General features: G+C 35.6%; 1 protein-coding gene across 2 annotated transcripts in view; it reads right to left on the bottom strand.

Moving 5' to 3' along the window:
• Positions 1-19653, bottom strand: part of INVS (inversin) — an 85635-nt gene that overhangs the window by 16855 nt on the left and 49127 nt on the right. For both annotated transcript variants that reach the window (XM_033057124.1, XM_033057134.2), the window contains 7 exons: positions 18892-19072; positions 15202-15311; positions 10622-10793; positions 6415-6570; positions 4713-4942; positions 3576-3682; positions 55-267 (listed from right to left, as the gene is read on the bottom strand). In XM_033057124.1, the coding sequence (XP_032913015.1) occupies positions 55-267; positions 3576-3682; positions 4713-4942; positions 6415-6570; positions 10622-10793; positions 15202-15311; positions 18892-19072 (1169 nt within the window). The remainder of the gene's footprint in view (positions 1-54; positions 268-3575; positions 3683-4712; positions 4943-6414; positions 6571-10621; positions 10794-15201; positions 15312-18891; positions 19073-19653) is intronic.

The following is a 19653-nucleotide window of genomic DNA, read 5'->3' on the forward strand; positions in this document are numbered from 1 at the left end:
CAAACTTACAACAAATGTCTATGTGCTGGGGTAGATTTCAAGTCTCAGACTTACTTGGCAGCAGCATCTTTTCTCAGCTGTTCATGCTTCATTAAAAGATTCTTCCTCTCTTGAAAAGCCTTTCTAACTTTGTATCCTTTGTAGACAGCCTGAATTTTGAAAGCGGCAATATCCTGAATGGCAGCTATAGACAGAGCCCCACGTTCTAACATGAACTGAATCACTTCATGGTGTTCACCAAGCAAGGCATAATCAAGTGGAGTATATCTAAAAAAACACCAAAAGCATAACAACTATAATTGATCTAGAATTCCAGTTATAATGTGCGTTTCTTCACCCTCATTTCATAATAAAGCAACTTCTACTATGAAGACAGATTAAACACTGTTTCAGTAGGCTGTTTTCTCATCTTTTTAGGCATTATTTTGCTACTTTATTCCTTCTACACAGTCTGGTTAGGTTTAAAGCTTATTTTAAAGCTTATTCATTCTACACAGTCTGGTTAGGTTTAAAGCTTATTTTAAAGCTTATTTAAAGCTTATTTTAGACTTCTATATTAATATAATATAGAAGGGGAGAGAGGGGGACCTGAAGTGTTTGGACAAAATCTCCCAAAGTCCTATCCACAACATTAAGTGCTTTACGAAAGCAGTCTTTAAAATGTGTTATTGAAGTTTTCATACAGAAATATAAAGAAAAAGTAACTTAAAATATTTTTGTGTTATTTCCATATGCTTTTAAATTCTAGAAATCTATTATCAAATCTGGTTTAGCTTCTATAACATTGACTGAAGACACTATGACTGGCAGAGGAGCAGGATTAGATCCCTATCAAAGGATAATATATTTTTTAAGGTACTAGGAAAATTTAAGTCTGTTTTCAAATGGACATAGGTGTTCAAAGTATTAAGTTGCTTTGGGTTTTAACAGTGTCAAAGATGTCTAAGCCTTTTTCAAAATAATTCCCAAATTTCCCACTGTTGACATGGGAGCAAAATTTACATATCTCCCTCATCAACGCTGGAACTTTAGGGAAAGACTTTTAATGACTGAAAATTATCAGTCACAAAGACCATGACCATATAACATAATACTTTCCAATAGCAAGTGTCAATGCATGTGATTGTGAAAATTAGGTCTCTTTTTGATGGTAACTTGCAGGGACGCAGTGCTGGTAAGCAAAGAAAAACAGACAGAAAGTACAATTGGACCTGCCACACAGCAATGGTTTGATGGAAGGATAAACAGTGTCTGAACTGAAGTGTCTGCAGGAATAACGACAATGACATAACATGAAAATTTGGATGTCAAGGTGTGCTGCTGATAGCATTTAAAGAGATGCAGATTTTTGATAACCCAGAAACGGGAACTTCAGAAGGAATGTTATTTCAAGAAAACACGTTTTTAATGTATTCCCAATTTTGAATATTTTAATGACACAAAAGATATCAAAGTAAAATTTTTGCTATACTGTGTATCTACCAAGACAATGTATTCTATTGCAGATCCCAGTAATGAAGACCCATATTTTTAAATGTGGATTCTCTAACTCCATCCGAGCTACCTCCGAAAGTAAAAAAAAAAAATCACTTAAATAAAATCTGAAGAGGGGTTTTTATGACTGGACACTTACATACACTCTTCTGTTGTATCAGTTCAAAGCTTGATGTAAATTTCCTTTTCCCTGGGTTCTCTCTCATGCAGATAGCTTTTAAATCAAGTTGGCTTCACAGGGAAACACATGAAGACATCAGCCATCAGCTATTATAGGCAATTTAACATGAAGGTGGTCAAGCAGCAGCTTGATGCACCCAGGACATTAGGTTGGATTGCAAAATAAATTTGCAAAGAACAACAAACCCAATACCCTCCAGATTAGGGCTTGGTCACATATTTGGCAAGCATGCAGGCACTTTAAAATTCTAGATACAATCTCAGCTCTATCTTTTCTCTAATCTTTTAGTTAAAACCACTATGTATGAATTTTTAACTGTTATCTCATACTACACTCTAAGAAAGTAAAGAAGGGAAGCTTTTTTTTCCTATAGGAATATTAGAAAAAATAGTCACTATGTAGTGAAATTGTTACTGACTAAAAACCAATTTCATCCAATTAGAGGTGAACCATATCCATGAGGTCATTTTTTCCTCTCTCTTACAAGACTCAACTTGATTCTCCACTTTCCAAACTTACAATGTCTTAACAATAAAACAAGGTTTGTAGGTATTTATTAAGATGCAATTGTGCAGTTTTTATATATATATATTTTAGGAGAATTATATTTAAAGATTGATCCATCTAGAAATATTGGAGATCTCTTTTGTTCTGCACACTCGTGCTTAACAGCAGACATTTGGAATACTGCTAGCTGTACTTTGAGTTATCTAGATTTATACATTATATATATATATATATATTTATATATATGTAAATTCCAGATGGGAAACAAAAATATATACTATCTGAAGGACTGTGATAAACCACAGCTAAGGTCTTTTCTTGACATTTGAGCATCATTAGTACATTTCTACAAAGTAAGGATAACAGCAGTCTCCAATCTGGCAAAATTGTGGCTTTTAATCTAACTTATTAAAAGTAATTTAATTAAAACTGTTTATTCAATTTTCTATCAAAAATTACTAAAGAGAGCCTTGACACTACTTAATTAGAAACTAGTTACACTTTCATTTGTGTTTCTCAAGAAAAAACAAGAAGAGAAAAGGAAGAGAGATCTGAGTGGCTTAGAGTGGAGAACGAAAGAAAAATGATGGGGGAAGGAAGCAATTAAAACCTGGGGTTAAGTATAGAAGTCTCAAATTTAGCACTGAAAAGGGGTGGCAAACACCTTAAGTTATTTAAAATGCTGAAATATTCAAATTTACATGGCATGCTGATCATAATCTTATAATTATGAGGAGGTCATCTACTCTAAAAAAAGGCATTAGAAATTTCTGCTAATAGTAATTATCTTCCTGGTCAGGTGACTAATTTGAACTCCACAACCCAAATCACTTTTTAAAATCTATTATTTATATGTCAATGAAAGACAAAGAAAAGAGATGTAAATGTGCTGTCTCTTTATGATTATAGGAGATATATATATTTTTTTTTTTAAAAAAACCAGGCCTTTAGAATACAGGTAACCACCAGGTACTTTGTAATCACCATTTTAATTTCTCCCATTTTACTTCTTCTTGCCATATTTGTATCAAATATAAAAGAAAAATTCCAATCTTTTCCAACAGCAGCAGAACTTCCTTTTAATTAATTGTCCATACATATCTGCCACCATCTCCACATAAATGAGAAAGATCTTTAATATTTCCAACAAGACTAGAGTGAGTAAATACTCCCAGAAGTTCACGGTACAGAAGTATATAAGTTCAAGTCGCAATGTCTCAGTTAAAGAAGGGAACTTTCACATGAGAAAAGCTGCTTATGCTGAAGCCCAAGGTTACAGCTCTCTTTTGAGATACAAGATGATGATTCTCTTGCAGCATCTGAACATTTAACATTTAAATGGCAGGCAGCGCTTTGGCACAAAGACAAAGTAACACCTTCAGACAAGCAATACCTCTCCTCGCTGTTCTCCATGTGATTGGGGAAAGCATCGAAGTCGAGCAGTAACTTTATAGCATCAAGGTAGCCATTGTTACAGAGCCAGTGCAGGGCAGTTCTGCCCTGTAAAACAATAGAACAGAACAAAAATAAACATTACCCCCAAACTCTAACACACCACAATAAAAGTCATAAATCATAGTGCAATTCAATGCTTTTCTGGACATGAAGAACAAATAGTTCTTCTAAATAAACTTCCTTCTTAAAATAAGACGAACACAGCACTTAAATGTGTGTGATGAAAAATGATTTTTTTTTAAACAAGATTTCAACACTAGTGCTTTTTCACCTAGAACAGCTGAAGAGCAGCAGTAGAAGACTAGCCTTAGAGTTGCTTTCTTTGCAAAAGATGTACAGCATGCTCTGTAGAGTTCATAATGAAAACCACATTGCCATTACTTGGAATTATCTATGCCCTACAACAAACAGCTACAGAAAATTTCAATGAAATGGTGAAGCTCTTTTGACTGATGAGGTTCTACGGACTTCTGAGAAATAACGTCATATAATGAAGAAATCTGTTACAGGTTACACAATTTTTCTGGATCCTAATTTCAATTACTGCCTGAATAATGGCACAAAAGAACACATAAACCAATCAGTGTCTTTTTTTTTTTTTCCACCTAGAAGAGTGATACATATGTGGGTACTTAATGTGGACAAGTATTTGAAGCAGTTATTGTGGTGCAATCTCTCTTGCAGTACCTTACTTTCTTACTTGCTCTCTCCCTATGCTGGAGAACAGACTAAAATCACATTCCATGTCAGCTGTTAATAAGGAATGATAGAAGAAATCAGATCATTAATATGAATTCTCATATGATCAAACTTTGATTAGGAAAAACTAAAAGTGATCTGGAAAAATACAAATCTTCAATTCATGCTACATATTAAAATACTGTTTTTTTTTTCTAGATTTCAGAAGTGAAGACATAGGGAAAATGACATCAGGATGCATTTCCTTTTGGGACAAACAGCAGTACAGATGTTTCTATGTCCTGGAAAAGAGATTGACTTTGAAGAAAAGGAAAATGTTTTAATTTATAGTTATTCTAAAGTTAATGATATACCTCTGTGAAGAACAACAGCATACCTCTTTATCCTGAATATTTGGATCTGCATTGTTTTCCAGCAACACTACCATGCAGTTAATGTAACCTCCATAAGCAGCACACTGCAGAGGTGTTCTTCCTGCATAATCCTGCACATTAGGGTTGATTTTATTTTCTATTAGGATTTGGCACACGTCAGCATTTCCTCCCAGGGCTGCCCAATGAAGGGGTGAATGGCCATCTTGGTCAACCAAATCTACTCTTGCTCCTCCTGTAAAAACAAATACATTTTTTGAGCACAAAAAGAAAATATGTTGAAGTAAAAAGTGAGTTTATGTTCAACTAGAACTTATTTTTATTTCATAAACTCACAAGTCAGAGAAATTTTTCAGAATGCAACTTCAATTTTGTTACTCAAATCCTACCACTTAAATAAAAACTAATTAGGAATTAAATAGTTTCAAAGAGGGCATCTAATTTTTTTACAATCTTCTGACTATCCTCTAATACACTTTAGAATATCCAGACTTACCAAATGCCTACAAAAAACCTATTTTATTTGTTTCAGATCTAGGAATTTTCACTAGAAATTTTCTTTCTTAACAACAAATAACTTCTAAAATTTGATTTCAGATTAAATGTCTTATAAAATCTCTCAAGCAGATAAAATAATCACAATGCAATCACAATTTTTAAAACTAAACTTTTAAACTTTAAAAAATAAACTTCTTTATAATTGAAGCATGCTAAGACTCTTCTATGCAAATAATCAATTTCTCTGTATGTTATTGTAAGATGTAAAAATTCTGTAAAAAATAACCCTCCACAAATACAAGAACTTGAACCAAGTGGCAACAATGACTCTCTATATCATAAAATATTTAATTAAACATAACTCGGATTCTGATTGCCAAGATTCTTGCATCTAAAAAAGCTAAATGGCACAAGGAGTGGGAGGAAGAGTTTAACAGGAGATTAAAATATGCCCAGCAGATCATGGAAGGAAGAACACTTTTCAGAAGGAAAGACTAGTTGATGGGAAACTTGCTTAATTCAGCCTGTATACTTCATCTATCCATAAATGGGATATTGTCTAAAGTAGGAAGGAGAACCTAAAATTACAGAATTTTGCATCTAAGATGCCACTGTTCTTTCACTGTACTTCTTACTCCTCAGCAGATATTTTAAAATTATCTAAAACTGTGTAATTTATTAAATCCTATTTCTGTCTACAAACAAAATACTGCTTTTAAAAACCAACCAGAAGAAAATATTAAGGATGTAGGACTTCAAATATCTATGTACATTAAAAAAAATAAAGACTCACTTAAAAAGTCTTCAAAGAACCTTCAAAATGTTTTTTCACAAAAGGCAAGAAAGCTTAATTTGGCATTATTTACTGGCGTGGGGGGGGACCAAAAAAAACAAAAGAAATAAAGGATTTGTTGCTGGATAAGTTAGTTTGAGAGACTAAAATGTATTTGCGAAGGCTTGAGCAGAAATGAGCTGTGAAAAAAACAATCCAAATTTTGAAAGTTTTGTATTTAACACTTCTAGCCATTTTGTAAAACACTGATAATCTTTTAGATTCACTAGGGCTATTTCCCAAGGGGAGCTTACAAACAAAACCTGCTTTCAGGAAGTAATTTCCCACCCCACCTCTCGCTCAGCTGTTTATTTCCCATTCCCACAGGATGCAGCAGCAGAACTCTGAACAGGTTTGTAAAGTTCCTGAGAGCTGACCTTTAATGAGCGTTTGAATCACTTCCTTGTGACCCATCTCACAGGCTCTGAAAAGCGGGGTGTGTTTCATCACATCCAGAGCATCCACCTGTGCTTTGTGCTCCAGCAGCAGTTTCACTGTGCTGACGTGGCCAGAAAGGGCAGCAGCGTGCAATGCTGCAAAAGCAGTACAGAAAAAGAAACCACAACACCATGAGCTTTAGAGATCCACAATTAGAACAATCAAAATAAAAATTAATCACAACTATTTTAGGTGGAAAAAGTACTTTTCAACCTCAAGAAACTGAAGAATCATAACAAGTGATGATGCAACAATAACATTTTCTTGCCATAAAAGCAACAAGCAGAAAAACTGTTAGCCCTGAAACATGTTTCTAACTTGCACAAATAGAAATTTTGCATTTAACACCACCACGATTGTCTTATAGTGAGGATTTGTGGAAGAATAGCAGCTTCTGATTAAAAGAACATAACATTATTTACTTCTGCCTCTCTTTACTGGCATTTCTGAGATTGCTCATCACCAGTGGAAGAACGCTTTCATTATTTCTTCAACGCTTTCCTGAAAATGGCTTTTTTCTTTCAAGTAAGCAAAGTTGTCTTAATTAAAACCAACTTCAGAAAATCAACTGCCCCATTTTTGTTTCAGAATTACTTGGAGAAAATTTTATACTAAATTATGTAGCAAGACCATTGTATCTTGCTCAGTATCTCCGGGTCCCTGTTCTCTTCAAGAAAAAGATTACAGAAAGACCGATGCTGCAAATTCAGATAATTCAAAACTCAGGTAAAGATGTGGTATCCTGTAACTGGAGCTGCTATTGCCTAACATAGCATCCTGCAGGCACTGTCAGCCAGAGCTGAGGATGACCAGTTCACGGCTCTTTTTGAAGGAAAGAAGAACTGCACACAGCAATGAGATTTCAAACCAATGGAGAACACATGTATTGGTGGTTTCACTTACAGTTTGACTTCAAAATGCTTTGAGTTATTTCCTATAGTCAGCACTCATATCAGACAATCTACATTCTCAGGCTGCTTAAATGTAGAATATTTTACAGACAATAAAATAAAAATAATATAGAATAAAACCACAAAACAATTCAATTTATAAGTGCGTATTTAATAAAGTGAATTCATATTTCCCCGTGAAATTTCCGAAATATTCAAGCTTAGTAAGAACTGAATCTGCTCATGCAAGCAAAATGTGGGGCTGTAAACAACACCCTACATGTCTGTATTTGTTTAATGTTGAAGAAGACAGGGTCAGGATCCAGCAGAGGCATTATACAGAAATGCACACCACAAAGACCAGCATCAGAAGGAGCAGCTTCTTGAACCATAGCCAGAATACAAAAACAGCATTTTTTTATTTGCCAGCTACTGTTTACAACCAGTTTATGAGACAGTGACCCAGCACAACCTGTTACACAGGCTCGACTAAAACGCTCAGGCTGTTCACGTTGCCATTGACCTGAATCCAGCGGGTGTGCGCTGCCTTAAAACAGAGCCACAAAGTAAGTGATAGCAACAGTGTGACACGGACCAAGCGCTGGGGTCAGAGCCACTCTGAGAAGTGAAAATTGAAATGATGCCTGTGAGAGGATGCTGGTTTAAGTGCAGCAGCCCGAAAGCGCAGCGGAGAAGGGAGTGCCTGTGCAGCAGCCACTGAGAGTGGGTGGCTATCAGTAGGAATTGGGCAAGGATGAGATCCTGCTGCGTCGTACATTCGGATGGGCCTGGTTTTCATGGTCTGACCTCACAATAAACTCTAGGTTCTGGTTTTTGTCCTGAATCCCTTATGAAACCAAAGGCAGTAAACCACTCCATCAGATGACACATGGGGTGTGTGTAACAATACAATAGAAAAAGAGCTGCTGTGTCAGCTTGGCCAGCTCTTCCCCCCTATCACTCATTCTGACGCAGGCATCTTGTTTCGCACTTTGTGCTCAATATTTTCTTGTAAGCCAAATTTTCTGTGATGGAGTCACGGTGACTGAAGAGATTCTTCAGCCAGCTGGTCACAATGGGCCCTTTGTTCAGCCGACAGACAGAGCCCTCTCCATTGTGCGCAGTGACGGCAGAGCTATAAAGCTGCCCCTGTAATGCTCCTGCAGCGCTGATCTCTGAGAGGAGGGAAATTCCTTTCCCTTGGTGTCATTCTCCTACACAATGCCGAGAGCCTCGATGTTCTAGCGGAGCTCAATGGAGAGCTTGCTCTTTTTGAGCTAATGCAAAAGGCTGCGTTAACGCAACATTACAACCGAGCTAAACTGAGTCTGCACACAAAAGTCAGAAAAACACAGCCGTGAACTCTGCTCAGCAACTGTATCCCAGGCACGGAGGCATCTGCGCTATTTTCTATTAGTGCATACTTTCCCGTCCGAACGCAACACTGCTTATCCCTCACGAAAACTTGGGAATGATTAAAGACCTTTGGGGGGGGGAAAAAAATTAAAAAAATAATCAGAGAGTGATTTACTGGTGGGTTTCCTTCTGTGTTTGGAGCTCGCTGTAATAGAGCCCACGCTATGCGCTCGCTGGCACAATGGTGCAGCTCGGGCTGCTCGGCAGCACAGCTCCCCACTTCCAGACTGTTCCTGTGTTCTACACAGCGGCACCCGCAAGCAAATGGAAAATCCATTCATTTCCTCAGATTAAAAGCCCTACAACGAAACTGAGATTAAAAGGTGATTACATATCACCGCTACGAGAAAGGTTTAAGACTGAAAGATAATAAACTCAACCACCTGAATTATTCAAGCATGAAATCCACACCTGAGCAATTTCAGATACACAATATGTGATTACCGACTACTGCCTGCAAAGAAAAAAAAACCCTTGCAAGTAACAACAAACCCTTTGCACAGTAACAACATTGCTGCACCTTAAGGTCTGAAACAAATACTGAGAGGTATTTGAAAGGGAACTGTCAAGAAGTAGCAAATGGAGGTGAGACTGATAAAAAAGGAAATGAAACTAAAACTATAGAATATTTAGTTTGTAATGTCATCAGACATGAAGATTGAAATTTTATTTGTTGCACTATTTCTTACACTCAAAAATTTCAAACTATCACAACGTGGAAAGACCGATTTATTTCATATGTGTTACATTGTAAGAAAAAAACGAATTTACATATTTAAACAGAATTTTAAACTGTAAACTGATTTTTGTTAAGATCCAGTATATCACCAAAAGGCACTTTAAAAATTCAATTTATAATATGAAAATAATACTGATGCATACTAAGTTTCAAATCCTGAACCACACAACTCTGACATATGTATTTTACACTTCTAACTCTATGACTGTATCTGGCATTGGGCAGTTCCTGATCTCCCTACATACAGCTTACCCTGAAGCCTTGCTATCAAACCCCTCCAAATTCATACCAAATATATCCACATTCCCCTGTTTTTTCATATGGATGCCATCAGCATACTATACAAGTCAACTACTTTTCCTAAATTTCCAAAGCTTTTGAACACATAAACGCTTCAACACCTCTCTCACCTATCAGAACTGTTATTCTGTTTTTGTTGAAAGCACTACATAGGTACATTATTTCTACCAAGAAATGACTATCTCCTTTAAGGAAAAAAAAATATTCATAGTTACTACAGGAAATTCTGTATTTCATTACTAGCATGCTTGAATCCTGGAATACTGTGTTGCCTACTTATCTTTTGCTTCAGGTAGATAACAGGATGATAAATTTGGGGGATGTCAAGTTTGATCACTTGTCTTTACAAATAACTGTGTAAATATTTTCACAATGATACTTTAGCCACTTCAGTGGTTAGTCTGCTCCATATTGTTTCAAAGTATTTGTGTATCATCAAATACATTTTTAACAGGTATTTTCAGGAAGAGTTTTTTATGTAACTCTGTTTCACTTTATTCTTCAAGTTACAGAACAGCTCTTTCTTTCACAGGATTACAGAACTAGCTAAATAGCATTGCAGTACATTTCTTTTAGCTACATTGCAAATGAACTGTTTCAATCTGCTCAGAAAAGGTTTGTTTTTACCCACAATAAGACAAAGAAATGACTCACACACATAATTAAACTAATGCAGAAATGTTTTCAGGATTGAAGTACACATTCAGAAAAACATTAATACAGAGTCTAACAATGTTTCCACTTGGTGGAAATCACACAGATTGGAAGCATGCAGTGGCTCCTTACTGTAAAGCATCTTACCTGTGCCAGCGTATTTGTCTGTCATATTGATATCAATATCCAGTTTTAAAGTCAGCATAGTCCTAATGACATCATCACTGCCTTTGCCAGCTGCCCACATAAAGGACGTTCTTCCCTCAAGATCTGAGTCATCTTTGACAGAAGGGTGTTTCAAAAATACTTCAACTGTTTCCTGAAAAGACATACTGTTGAAATTAATATTAAAAGGAATCTGCAAAAACAAGAAACTATTGTCTCATGTAACTGTTTATGAAGCAAATCAAAGCTTCATTTCTCCTTTTATGTTTATAAAGAGTAATAGCTCAACAGGACCACTGTATCTTCTGCTATGCCTTTTCCCTCACCAATGATCACAGTGCATCCTTAACTATGAGTTTAACACCGTCATTTAACACTTTTTTCTTTTCAGTGTCAAATACAATGTGTTATCACAAGGAAGCAAAAGACACTGCATCTCTGTGAAGAAAGCAATGGGGAAAATATCATGGGTTTATCAAAACATGACTGTAATACCGTGATTAAAAAATTACAGAAGTCTTTAGGTTGGAAAAGACCTCTGAGATCGAGTCCAACCTATGACCCAACACCACGATGTCAACCACAAGACCATGACCAACCCAAGACTGAGTGCCATGTCCCACCTTTCCTTAAATACCTACAGGGACAGTGACTCCACCACCTCCCTGGGCAGCCCATTCCAACATTCCATCAGCCTTTCTGTGAAGAAATTCCTTTTGATGTTCTACCTAAACCTACCCTGAAAGCAATGTTCTTGCAAAATATTTTCTCAATATATTTTTTTCTCTCCAATTATAAATACAACTGCACATGCAAATATTTTACTTTTGCCTATCTCTAATATTTTGACTGTTAAAAAAAAGGGTCAACATACACATATTTTCTAATGTTTAATAACATAATCAGGTTACTAATTACTGAAATACTATAAATCAGAAAATATTAAGGAAATCTTTATACCTTAGTCCAGTCTTTCAACTGTAACTGTTAAACTAAAACCTCAAATCAAGGCAAAAAAGAATTACTTCTTTAAATGCTGTGTTTGTCTTAAGCTGTCAGCAAACCAGTCCACTTGTTCAAACTGCTGCTAGACTCTTAATGAGTCACCCAAGAAAGGAAGGGAGAGAAAAATCACAACTATTAGAAATAGAATAAAAGGAAGATTTTCCCTTTTCTAGCTAATGCCTTAAAAGTCTCTGTATGTAACAGCTGGGAAACATCTGACATGAGTCACTAGTAGGCTAGCCAATAACAACCTGAAAAAAACCCAGGTTTCATTATTTTACTTCATATTTTATTATTAGCACTGTCTTAGCTTTTCTCTGTATGACCCCACAATAACTCTATCACTGCTCTGGGTAGGATAGGAATTTCCTGGCTATAATGAACTAAATTCTTTTAATCGTGAAGGTGTTTGAATGCCTAAGTACCATTGATCAATTTGGATTTGTTTTTTCACTACTACTTACTATTTCATCCCTCTAAAGAAATAAGAAATTCCTCATTTATTTTATGCTACTGATCTAAGATCCTTACAGCTTTGTCAATTTAAGTTTCAGCTACCAGTTTATTCTGAAAAGGTCCAGCCAGAAGCAAGGAGAGATGGAAGCATAAAGCTTTCCACACAAACCCAGCATGAGTTTATAGCTGTGTGTACTCACACTGACCACCACTACACCTCAGACACAAACAGCCTCTCATTAGGCCAGAAACTCAGCACCCTCCCAGGGTTCTGCACTGCTGGAAATCCTGCAGAGTGAAAAGCACTGCAAAGGTTGCTCTTCTTCAATACTGAGGCACGCATTCTAAAAAATACAAATATTTTATTTTTCCATTAAGTTTTGGCAAAGTGACACTTCTTTCAATGATTCTTTCTTTTCTACAGCTTTTAATTTGAAAAAGTGAAAGATAATCTGCTATAAAGAATTATTTTCCAAAATGAAGTTACCACAACTTGAAAACAAAACAAAATAAAATTACACCAGGATGATTAATAAATCAGGAAATAGAAGTATCAATCAGTTTAACTCTACATGTATTTTGTTACGAATTTTTGTATATGTATTCTATTGACATTTCATTTACTCGATCAACGTATATAAAAACATGAAAGGAAAGTACATTGTTTTGAACAGCTCTGGAAAAATTAAGGAAAAAAAATGTAATCCTGCAAACTAAAGTCAATAGGAAGAGAGCATCTTAGCTCAGTTGGTTAAAGCATGGTGTTAAGAACACCTGGGTTCAATTCCTGCTTGGATCATTCACTTAAGAGCAGGACTTGATGGACTTGTGGGTCCCTTCCCACTCAGAATATTCTGTGATCTGGAAATAAAGATTCTCCAATTTTTCTTCACACATGAAGTTCAAAAATTAAAATAGCAATGTTTCCTGGGAACTCCTGTGGGATACCCAAGACATCTAAATTTGGGTGATTATATTAGGCAATGTCTCTTCTTCTAGAACTTTTCCTGTCAACAGTAAGTGGGGATAAGTCAGTCTTAAGGAACAAATTCTTGATATAAATGAAGCACTGGCTAAATCTCTTCGGCCTTTAAAGATTAAAAAAATGCCATATTATAGTGAGTAACCCACAGAGAAACAGGGCAAAGAACAAGCTATCAAAACAAATAAAACTGAAAGCCATGCAAATATTTACTGTAAACATAAAAGAAGAAACTTTCTTCTTTTTAACTTTAGTTTTTAACTGAGAAAAACAACACCTAACCAAAGCTGGGCAGATTGACTAGAACAACAATGTGGCTTTCAAACTATGAGTATAGAGATGGGGCTGTCAGAACAAACATGGATGTGTCTCCACTCAGTTGTTTGATCACGTATATGGAGTGCAGTGGTGGGAATTACTCAATGATATGCATGCAAAGGAGAAAAAAAGCAAATAGTGGTGCCCAGAAACTGGACTGGTGAAAACAGAGTCCAGACATAATTTAGGCAGGGGCTGTTGAGTACATCACCAGCTGAAAGAGGCTTGCAGATCTGAATTAAACCCCCCTGTGTGATTTTTCATGTAAGATGGGAAACAGTACATTCATTGTAAGTACACAGGATTACAAAAGAACGTCTGATTCCACCATGTACTTTATTTCCCCTTAAAACACCGATGATATCAAAGTTTGGTTGGCTGATGGGATCAAAAGGCAGCAACATAATGAAGATGTTTCATTAACTGAATCAAGCCCAGGGAAAGAAAGCCAGTATGAAAAATCTTTTTAGGAATACATCAATATAGAAAAGAAAAAAACCAACAAGATAAAAGAATGTGGAGATAATCACCGGATGGTAAACAAAAACTTATTTTTTTCTATAAGTCTAACCCAAACATGAAAGAAAGGCTTTTACAATACAAATATTTTAGACGTGTGAATCAGGCCCAAATTGTATACAGCCCTAAATGGACAAAAATCAGCATCAAAAAAAAAGATCTAACATGAAGATTACACAGAGAGATATGTTTCAATAAAAGTCTGCATTAAAAAAAAAAATCTGGATGGTCTCAGTAAGACCACCTCCAAAAAATCCCCACCAAAACCCCAAAACTCGCTCTCACAAAGGAATAAAGATATTGGTCTTTTCCCTCTTACAATATTACTTCTAGATTTGTTAACTTGAATTGCTCTCAAGGACATTTAAATTTTCTTTTATTTTCCTTGTTAACATGTAGGTATGCAAGAAAGACCCAAATTACTATCCCTGCTAAGAAAACGTTGCAATGTGGACTACATTACTATTATATTAATTAGGCACTAAATAACTCTTTCTGTAAAGGGAGAGTATGAAAACTATGAGAGGTAAAGGAGCTTAAGAAAAGCTTTCTTAATTTCCATTGCTTGAGAACTAATTCTGCAACATCTGTGACTGGCAATCATTGAAGTGCTGAGTTTTATACTTGCCTCTACTGTATCTGATTCTTGCTGTGGGAAAAAAATTACCTATTATACCAAAGTATAAGAATTAAGCTGTCTGAGAAACCAATGTTCTTTGTTGTCTGAGTTTAAAAAATATTTTAAAAAATTTTTAAAATATGGTGTTCCTGAAGTATTATGACAAAAGGCACTCAACTCTTCAGCCGTGCTTCACAAGACAACAGTTCATTCATAACACCAAATATTCATAAATTAATCACCTCCTTGAATGCAAGGACTGGTTTGACTAGTCCTGCAGCAGCTGTGCAAATACTCCTACAGGTCATCTTACTCTAGATACCTTATAACTGCTTAGACTTCATTATAATGAGCCCTAAAACCTGAAAGCACTGTGAAATAGTAGGTGTCATTCTGCTTGCTGCTGAAGTAACTGAATGACTATTGTGTATTGTGATGCAAACACATGGCTCAAAGCGACTTTTTTTTTTACAGAAAGTCAGTTTTTGTAAATCTCTCTTTTAATAGTTTGAAACTAACCAGATTTGTATCACATAAGAGAACTCCGAATTAACTCATGCCAACAACACTGTGTTTATATGATTTCAAAAACAAACACTCTGCTGAACTATGAAGATTTCAGCAAAATATGTTTACTTCACATTTAGGGTATGTTTCACTTACAGCAAAGTTGCTCTGTGCTGCATAATGTAGGGGTGTTGCACCTTGACTATCAGATGGGATAGTTCCAAACTTATTTCTTTCTAGTAAGAGATGGACAATCTGTGAATGACCTGAGGAAAATAATATAATAAAAACAAATTTTTATCAAATCCTAAAGTCAATAAAATGCTTAGTTAAAAAAAAAGCAAACAACAACAACAACAAAGAAAAACAGAAAAAAAAAACCCTCTGGCAAACAAAACACCTAAACTCAAACAAAACAGAAGAAAACAAGAAAACAGACTTTAATAGTCATATATTTGTGTTGTAGCCACTATAGTTTAAATGTAAGAGACAAACATAAGACTTGATATTTGAACTATTAAGTCTGGCATGTACTTTCTTCCCAATAGTGCTCCAGTGCCATACTCTGTATTGTCATTTTTGGGGGGCATCTATAAATCAGAATGACTATAAATACAAACAGCAATCACTAGAGCTTTTCCCTAAATAAAGAAACCAGCAGTCGCTGGCCAGTCAATTAGTTATGATGTTAACTTTGTCATGAATTGGTTGAATATTTCCAGAAAAAAGCTTGTAATAACTCAATTGAGATGCTGCATTTGAGTGACAGGTCACTCAGAAACAGCAAAGTGAGCATAGGCTGATGATGATGAGCATTTGTCCATCTGCATTAAAAGACAAGCTAAACCAGTGTTGACAATTTCATCACACATCATACTGTTTTACAGAAATCAAGTGTAAATTCTTCACTTAGGTTTTACTTTACCAAAATTTCATCTGAGAATGTATAGCAGAATCAGAGGCTAGTCTACTACCAGTTGCTATAAACAAGGTCATACACAACTCCTTCCACAAAACAAGATAAAAATATTTTGAGATTAAAAGCACAACACTTTTAGAGGATGGGTAAACTTTATATTCACTTCACAGACAGGAAAACAAAGACAAATACAGTATATTGCCACTGAAATCAACCAGTCCATTCATATACTTGTTTCTGTCAGCATATGCAGCTCACAGGGTATCTTAATGACTTGGTATTTTAAGCAATACTATAAAACCATTCTGATTTTACAGGTGAAAACTCCCAGTATCTCATATGTCAGAAAAGCAATCAATTTTGCAGCTTGTTACTTTTGTACAGTTGTCTTGAATCACTTAAGAATAAATTAAAAGGTAGGTAAACCTACCTGCTAGCAGTAGACTATTTTTAATGAAAACATCAACAATTAGAGAACGAACCTGTGCTACAGTTGTGGTCTGTAGCTCTTAAAAATGTAAGACATGGAGGACTATGCAAGCCCTCTTTTGTGAAATGGCACTTCGAGACTTTATATGTACAGAAATATCAGAAATGAGAGAAAATGGTAACTTGGGTCAAAAAGGATGAAGATTTATGTAAGCATTTTCTTTCTAGGGGCCTTAGGGTGTACAGGAAGGCTCCTATTTCCTGTTAGCCTTTAAGAGAACCTTGGATGCAGAACATCACATTATTCTGTCCTTTCCTACAACAAAAAAAATTAAAAAAAAAAAGAAGAGATAAAATGCTGCTATGATATTCCCACCTCAAGAGTATAAGTAGTAAATTGATGTTCACTGGAAGAACTTGCTTTGGAATGGAATTCAAGTAGAAAAACCATAGAAGTACTGAGCCTGAAAAAGTATTCTTGAGCTTTCAGGACAGACAACTAGAAAAAAGGGAATCTAACTCCATAATCAGAACAGGAGCTCTAGCTATATTATCTATGAGAATAAGGCTTGAGGGAGTTGAAAAAAAAATTGTATTGGGTGCAACAGTAAAGAAATTGGTGCAAAGGTGGATCTCGCTTGGCCATTAATGTAAACATTAAAACTCATTTCTTGAGGTCAAAAACTGTCTTTTCTGTTGTACTTTTATGTAGTAGAGATGTAACTTTTATCTACACAAAAGAAAAGCTAAGAGGAGTAACAATGCTCTTAAGATGCATTAAGTCACATGAAATCCATCACATCTAAGAAAACTTGTGGCAACATCCCTGCACAGCTTTAAATCTCCCACTGCTAACCTGTATAGTAGTATCTTACTCTCTTTAAGACCTACATAGAACATTAACTTCAGCTTAAAACCATAACCCTGAAAATTAATAATGATTTACTAACCAGAAATTCCCAAAGAGCATATGCCACCTAGAAACCTCATCAAGTTCACAAACTAGTCTGGAGGTCTTGGAACATCTCCTCCCTTTATTCTACACTGATTAGACAATCCATTTTTCCAACAGAAAATACAATAAATTTCAAAACACAATAAATTTTGCTTCTTGGATGGAACCAAGTGATAATGACTATTTCTTCGGAAAGCTGATCCTACGACAGCAGATCCTTAAGATGCTCCACAATTTCTCTGTTAAAATTCAATATCCCTACATATATGCAAATTTGAGAACAACCTTCTCTCTTTTTTGTTTTAATTAACATAATCAAACCACAGGTTTATTGCCACTGGAGTTGCAGTAACTCGCTCCAGTGAACATCTGATTCTTGTATTGCATTCTTCGTCTGCAGTGTCCCAAAGGACCATTGGGATGAAGCCTGTTAAAAGGGGAGGGAGACTCTTTGAAGATTCTTTTATCCAGTGTTTTTTTTTTTTTCCTCCTGCATGGAAATGGGAGGTAAATTTTCTAAATCATATTATTTTTGGGCCTGTCATTTCATGGATTGTGTTTCTCTGCATTTAGAATATTTACATGTAATCAGGTTTTAACTTGTTTTGCAAGGATCCAGTTTTTGTAAATCCAAACCAAAATTCACATATGCAAGGTTACAATTTACAGAGCATCTGAGTCTCAAGGTAACAAATCTAAACAGAGAAAAACTCTACACAAATAAAACTCGTTGTCAGATCTGATTAGATTGTCATAGCATGTCTGATGAAGAGCTTGTACTAGAAGTGTCAATTCTGCCATTTTTTGTTGTTTACTTGTGCTGGCATTATCAGAGTATCTGCATTTTCTTTGTGGGAATCTTCTAAAGCCCCTTATTTAGTTTATGAGGGGTAGTTTAATAAAAACTAGATATCATAATCATAAATCCACTTAACCAGGAAGACATAAACTGCAGTAGATCACAATAGGCTGAAACTGAGCATGTGACTCATCAGCCACTCTGCATTGTGGAGCAGCTCAGCTCCCTCAGCCACCTCACAAACCCCATGTGACCATTTTACATACGGACCAAACAAGGGTACTAGCTTAAATCTGTGTATGAAATGTTAGTCAAGTTATCTTTTAAATTACAACATAAACAGAAGCTCTGATATTTTCTTCATGCACTCCCATAAATTGTATTGCTTTTATGCTGGGCTGTGAATACATCACATCAGACACCACTGCTCTGTTTTTTGGGGTTTTTTTGATGACCAAAGCTGCAAATGCAAGAACCTCAATACACTCTAACTGTTCCTAAAATCATCAGCACATATAACTTGTTGAAGTAATGCATTGTATAATGCTTTGGAGAATCTGAAGCTAATCTGAAGCAGTCTATACAAATAAAACACAAACTTCTAATCCTGGTCGAGCAGAAACTCTTATTGCTCTAAGAGATTAGTTATCATACTGCTCGGCTGGAATTAAATAAAAATCAGAGACAAAGATTAAACAGTACAGTTAATTACTGATGATGTGACTGCAGCACTGTCCAGTTTACCAAGTAAGGCTGCCCAGTGGAGGGGAGTTCGAAACAAGTTGTCATAAGATGTCACATTGCAGCCTTCGTAGGAGGTCAGGACATCCACAACTGCTACATTCCCATCTGCAACTGCAAAATGAAGAGGAGTTCGTCCTTCATAGTCTTGCCAATTAAGCAGAGATTCTGTAGGTGCAGCTTCCTTTAAAAAATAAAGGGAACAACAAAATTTTAAGAATATTAAATCGAAGAGAAAACCTATACAATCTTTAGAGATGCTTTTTCAGAGAGATACACTGTCCTTGTTCAGTAGAATGTACTCTACAACCAAATAATTTTGTTACAGTATAGGCTACTTTCAAGTATTTCTCATAGAATGCTTTTTTTATACTTAATTATTGTACAAGACCTGATTTCTGGTACATACCCCATAGTTTTACCAGTGTGCTGTGCAAGTGATTCCTTAAACAGATCTTTAAAAAATTAATTCTGACTCTTACAAAAATAACTAGAAATTCTTACATGATTTACAAGTTGAAAATGACATATATATCTTCAGATTTTCTCCAACAACACTTCCCTTTTTGCACAAGTTAATTTTATGACTTTCATTAAAATATTCTTATAGCATTTTATACCCCTAAAGTATTTCCAAAGGAGATGTCTACACCTCTAGGATAGGACAGAAGTGAGAGAGTACTTCTAATAATGCATGTACTTCTCACAGGCTTAATTTTGAATTTAAAAAGTCTTTCAAAGTTTCATGATTAGTCACTTGATCAT

The sequence above is a fragment of the Catharus ustulatus genome, chromosome 1 (genome assembly GCF_009819885.2).
Source record: "Catharus ustulatus isolate bCatUst1 chromosome 1, bCatUst1.pri.v2, whole genome shotgun sequence".
In the NCBI taxonomy this organism is placed as follows: domain Eukaryota; kingdom Metazoa; phylum Chordata; class Aves; order Passeriformes; family Turdidae; genus Catharus; species Catharus ustulatus.